Source organism: Carettochelys insculpta, chromosome 11 (assembly GCF_033958435.1).
Source record: "Carettochelys insculpta isolate YL-2023 chromosome 11, ASM3395843v1, whole genome shotgun sequence".
Classification (NCBI taxonomy): domain Eukaryota; kingdom Metazoa; phylum Chordata; order Testudines; family Carettochelyidae; genus Carettochelys; species Carettochelys insculpta.
This window is the reverse complement of record NC_134147.1, coordinates 30,792,961-30,798,718: the sequence shown is the minus strand read 5'-3', so window position 1 is coordinate 30,798,718 and position 5,758 is coordinate 30,792,961. Positions and strand designations below refer to the sequence as shown.

The 5,758-nt window shown below is 41.4% G+C and overlaps 1 protein-coding gene across 1 annotated transcript; it reads left to right on the top strand.

The window, feature by feature from the left end:
- The first annotated feature begins 1,589 nt into the window (after window positions 1-1,589).
- TRH (thyrotropin releasing hormone) lies at window positions 1,590-3,852 on the top strand. Its single transcript, XM_075005750.1, has 2 exons — window positions 1,590-1,779; window positions 3,263-3,852. Exons 1-2 carry the CDS (start codon window positions 1,590-1,592, stop codon window positions 3,850-3,852), a joined length of 780 nt encoding a protein of 259 aa, XP_074861851.1.
- Window positions 3,853-5,758: the final 1,906 nt, after the last annotated feature.

Sequence of the window (5,758 nt, the reverse complement as noted above, 5' to 3'; positions counted from 1 at the left end):
ACCATTTTGTCTCCTTGGCATGGTATACCTGCCTCTTTGCCTTTATTCTGAGCTGCTTGTTTAATATAAAGCATAGGGTAGGAGTATCTCAGTTTAAGTGGGGGTAGGGGGAGCAGCTCCTTTATGTACTGCATAAGATTCAGTATAATCCCCTTAAGGGATGAAAAATAGCAGCATCCAGAGTCCAGTGCTAATACAAGGGGATAGGCAAACAACTATGAGAGTTTTAAAGTACGTCCAAAACTCAGATCTATGACATCAATGAAAAAAACAACCCACCTACAACAACTAAATTAGCTCACAGCTATTTGCATAATGGGTCCAGAGGCAGTACAATATAAGTAGGGAGGCACTAACCATCCAAAGAGAACTTCACACCCATTCTGTTGGATACTGCAAGTGTCTGTAGCAAAGAAGGGCAACTCTGAAGCTCAGATGCGCAAATACTTTTAAAGGAGTGAACTGAAGATCCTCTTGGGAGAAAGATCAGCCAAACCCACAGAACATAAACCAGGTAATTTATACGTTTTTAAGCTGCATACTTTAACTTCTGGTTGTAAGGTTGTACAGCATTTCTCACCATATTGCTCTTAGAGGCACTATTCAAAAATTTTATCAAAGGTGATGGAAGCTTGCCATCAGGAGAGGCAACACTTGGTTTTCTATTTTGAAACTGTGGTGTGTATTGTCTTGTAAACTTTGTACAGAGTGTGTATTCCTTCCACTGAACTAGTCTGCTAGGGTTGTTATTTAGCTGAATGGAACATACAGAAGCATAGCCTTTGGAAATGGGCTTCACTGATTGGTAACTAAATGATCAGAGATTAGATGAAAGGTGCTAGGTGCTTCAGGAACACCAGAGATAGATCAGAACAAATGCTGCTACTATTTTCATGCATGTGGATTATAAAGAATAGCATATATTATCTGACTTGGACTAGCACTGAAAAACTGTCTGGTGCTTTCCAAACACAGAAGAAAGTCCCTGATCTAACAAGAGAACAAATGCATGCGTCTCTCACATGCTCATGCATGCAAACACACATCTAATTTGAGAACCAAAACTCAGATGTTTATTTAAAGTTGATTTCTAACTAACAAATGAACAAAATTATGCTGCCCAAAGCCTGGGATTGTTTTGAAGCAGTCCTGTAAGAGAGAGTTATTTAATGAAAGCAGTTCTTAGGGCAGGTTTATGTATGCAGGTAAAACATGAAACAACACAATAAAAGCTCAAAAGGGAAGACATTCTAGTTTGATCAAAAGATATTAAAATGCTAAATTTGTCTGACTTTTAAAACACAGATAACTGTTCTGAACAGAGGGAACTAATCCTCAACATTATTCACAAAGAATTTACAAATTCACTCCAAAACAAAACAAGAGAGCTGTCAGAACAATTAGAAGAGACAGGAAATCATTTCCATAAGAGACTCCTAGCTCTGCAGCAGAACAGAGCGCTTGAGTAGTTTGGACTTACCCAGACTTCTTTCTGAGTTACTGGGATTGTTGTAATTGTTGTTTTTTATTCCATTGTCCTCCCCTGTCCTTCACTTTCCCATGAAAGTTGCAGGAACTTCTGACCCATAATGACATCCGTCTGGCTGCTGCTGCTCTCCCTGACCCTCTCCAGCACCTCTGTCAGTCTGGGGCAGCCCATTCCAGAAGCAAGTGAGAATGGAGATAGAAGCCAGTTGGGTGACATCCTGCAAAGGGCAGAAAGCATCATCCTTCGGTCTATCCTCAAGAAGGCAGAAGAGGAGGAACAGATTGATAAAGGTAGATGTGATATTGGTGGTGTTAGCATGTTACTTAGACAGAGATCTTTTCTGTCATTGTTCATTATGCTTAGTTCCTGGGCTCTATTTGTCTTTCCTGAGAATAAAGGGGGAAAGAGAGAGGCCAGATGTGACACAGAGAAATCAGAAACAGATTTTTCTTCGCTAGGGAGATGAACCAGCCTGAAAACCACTACACCAGAAACACCAAGGCTCTGTGTAGTTTGGCATCCTATAAAAACTGCTTCAGAGGGAGAGAGTAGAATCCCTATGACTGTAGAGGAAATTCCTGCAGGGGCAGCTATAAAGCGAGGCATAGGGGGAATCTGCTAACTGTGCCTTTCTGCTACTACTATGTTAACACATGGCTCAAGTACTCTCAGCTATACCCTGCTAGCCTCCTTGTCAACTGGCTGCTAGGTGCTCCTTACCACTCACTCCCTTCCGTCTGACCAAAAGGGGTTAAGTTTCCACGGAGTGCCCAGACTGTCACCTCCATCAGTAGCTCACAGATCCTCTGCTCCCAGCAGCAGAAGCTGAATCTGATGAGTAGCTAGTGCAAAAAAAAGATGAGGGTAGCTGGAGATTCTGTCACCAGAAGAAAGTGGGGGAAGGAACTGGCTCTAGAAAGTGTGCCCTAACTCGCCTAGAAATTTACTGGATGTTTTTAAAATGCAATTTGAGATTCTCAGGCAATCACAAAAATGAGAAGTCCTGTGGCACCATACAGACTAACAGATTTTTTGGAGCTTAAGCTTTCGTAGGCAAAGACTCAGTTCGAGGTGGGTCTTTACCCATGAAATCTTATGCTCCAAAATACCTGTTTGTCTATACGGTGCCACAGGACTTCTCATTGTTTTTGCAGATAACATGGCTACTCCTCCGATTCAGGTAGTCGCATGAATCCAGGAGCTGGGGCTTTAAAGAAAGCTACCAGTATCGCAAAACTTGCAATAAATTCATTTACACTGGCCTCACTGAGTCCCCAGACTTTCAAGACATCCTTTATATCCTCTGCCTCTCAGCCCTATCACCTCCATTGGCATGCAGCTCCTGTCTCACACCCACCTCCACAGGCACTGCAACTCAGCTTCTCCCCCTTCTTTCGTGCATGCATCCTCCAGCTGCTGGCCTGATTCTGCAATTGATCCCTTTTCCAGAATTCTAGGCAGTAATGCTCCTAAATAGCACGTTGTGCCCTACCATTGGATTCCTCCTCAAATCTTTTACAGACTGGACTTTTTCCTTCAAACCATCCTTGCCAAATGCAGACTGGCAAATGAGCATTTCAGTTACACTTTCCAGACTAATCCCATTTCATCTTAGAGTTGCTCTAGGTTTAGAGTGGTTGACTGGGAATGGAAAGTAGGCCTATGCTCCCTCCACAGCTATAATACACTTACCTCAGGGAGCTCACATTTCAGCTCCCAGATGAATAATGGTACTCACAAAAGTTTATTAATGTTGTTCATTTCCTTGGACAGAACCAAGCGCTCCTGAGCCAGACTGGTTTTCCAAACGACAACACCCAGGGAAAAGATTTCTAAATGACCTCGAGAAGAGGCAGCACCCTGGGAAAAGGGAGAATGAAGAAGAAGTGTCTTATGGAGAAACTCAGAAGAGACAGCATCCCGGGAGAAGAGAGGAAGATGACAACCATGACATGGAGTTGCAGAAGAGGCAGCATCCTGGCAGAAGGTCCCTGTGGGACCAATATGTTGATACTCCTAGCATGCAATTGGCCTATTTCAATGAACTAACCAAAAGGCAGCACCCAGGCAAGCGGTATCTGATTTATACTAAGCGTCAGCACCCGGGCAAGAGGAGCTGGGATGACATGCTGGACCTGGGAGACCAAGACATGGAGAAACGCCAGCACCCTGGAAAGAGATATGTGGCCTTTGAAAGCACAGATTACGATGACCCATGTGATCTCCAGGATTCTTTCAACTGTAGCAAAGGCAGCTTCTTGATTGATTTAATAGAGAATATCAACAAGGGCAGAGTAGAAGAGAAGCAGCAGCATCCCGGGAGGAGGTTTGCTTGGGAAGGTGAGGTGGGGGCAGAGGAGTGACAGTGAGCGATTGCATTGGGCATCATTTACATTTGTTTCAGAATGATCTGCCAGACCACTTAAAGTTCTGCTCATCCCCCCACGCACACACACACTCCCTGCTGCTGACATTCCATAGGAGTAAAGTCCTCTGGAGTTAAGGTTCCCATTCAGCCAGGTACTTAGGCATGCACATGGTCCCAGGGAAGTCAATGGCACTATTCACCCACAAGTTAAGGTTGTGCTCAAATACCTTGCTGACTTGGAGGAGTGGGCCTAATGCAGCTAAGTGCTGAGTGCCTTCATATTGATATCATCATGGAAATTGAGGGTGCTCAGTATCTTACATGATCTGGCTCTAAAAGGATCCCTTTATCAGTACCCATCAATTGCATCCACCTAAGGACTGGAATGGCCCCATTATGTGTGTTCAGGATATTAGATAATGAAGCAAAATAACTGCATGGCTCTTCTTATTTAAGTGATTTTACAGAGGAGAGGAAAAAACTGTGATTTCAGAATGACATTTAATAGGATCTTGATTTAAATGATACTTTGGTGAAACATGTACAGATTGACTGTTCGTGATAATAAACATTAAAAGCAGAGAAAGACTATGCATGAATGTAACAGACTGAATGTTTAACTTTACAATTTACCTTCACAAAGTTGACTCAAAACCAAACAATATTTTGTTTAGGAAACTACAGAATAAGGATATTGCCATGTAACAATTCAACAAATTGAGAAGAGCGCTGTGTGTAAACGCAGTCAGGTCCTCTAATTAATGCATCTACATTTCAGTCACCTGATTTGAAACAGATGTATTCTCTTTCTTGGATAGCAGCATTTTAAATTGCAACAAGCAGGCATTTTCTCCATAGTATATTTTTTCTTGTTCTTCTAATTAAGTTTCTTCCTCCTGCCCCTCCTCCCATTTTTCCCTACTTTATGTGGTCTACAGATTCTGCAAGACATTCATTTGGCATGAGCAATTCAATAAATATCAACAGTTATTCCATTGTAAATTTGGGTGTCCTTTATGGTTGTGCAAATGCAATTCAATAACCTGAAAAATATCAAGTTCTCCTGAGTTTAAATGAGTATGAAAAAATATTTTTCTAGGAAACATTATCTTGTGTCCTGGTGGTTGCTATATGTTTGTATATAGAACTATTTTGTTATTCAAGTGGAAGGCTGATTTGTACAAAAAATAGCAGAGTCCATCTTGAAACCTTCTACTTGCATACTATAATAAAATATGCATCTGGAATAAACGCACAAGCAGACTTCTTACACAGCTGCACAGTGAACTTTGGTTATGAGTGTCTGAGGAGCCTTATACGCTAAAGGATGTTTTAGTTTGAGTCTGGTTCTACGTGATATAAGAAATTTTACTTCTTTGATACATGTACTGCTGGTTGAACCTTGGTCAATCTGTGCAGCATGGGGATGGGGTCTGTACTCATGCATGCTAGTAACAAGAAACAGTAATTCACCAGCTCGTTAATGCTCGGGAAACATTTAATGCACTGTGTTTAGTAACCACTGACACAGGTGTAACAGATTGGAATCTGACCTGCATACACTGATTGTGTATTTGTATATGCATATCTCACATTAGGTGTCTAAGCAGTTGTTTTCAAATATAATTACAACATTTTTAAGAGTCTGTACAGATATGCAAACTGGGCAGCAATGCACACCATCCAAGGTTTCTATTACTTTTTTTAAATCTTGTTTTTCAAAGGTTTATCCAATCTGATTAATCTGATCAAAATATTTTAACACAAAACTTCCATCCTATAATGTTCCTTTCCATACAATAGAACTGTTCAGATTTTAAAAGCATATAGAGCTTTTTTCCCCTGAAGAACTTCACTGCTCAAACATGTTGATATTGCCATATGGGTTTGTTACCTTGGAG

What these genes read in the sequence shown, in the direction of transcription:
- TRH (XM_075005750.1), top strand. Translation starts at nt 1,590, where the DNA reads ATGACATCCGTCTGGCTGCTGCTGCTCTCCCTGACCCTCTCCAGCACC. An exon ending in GGAGGAACAGATTGATAAAG is followed by an intron (nt 1,780 to 3,262) that starts GTAGATGTGATA and finishes TTCCTTGGACAG; the next exon opens with AACCAAGCGCTCCTGAGCCA.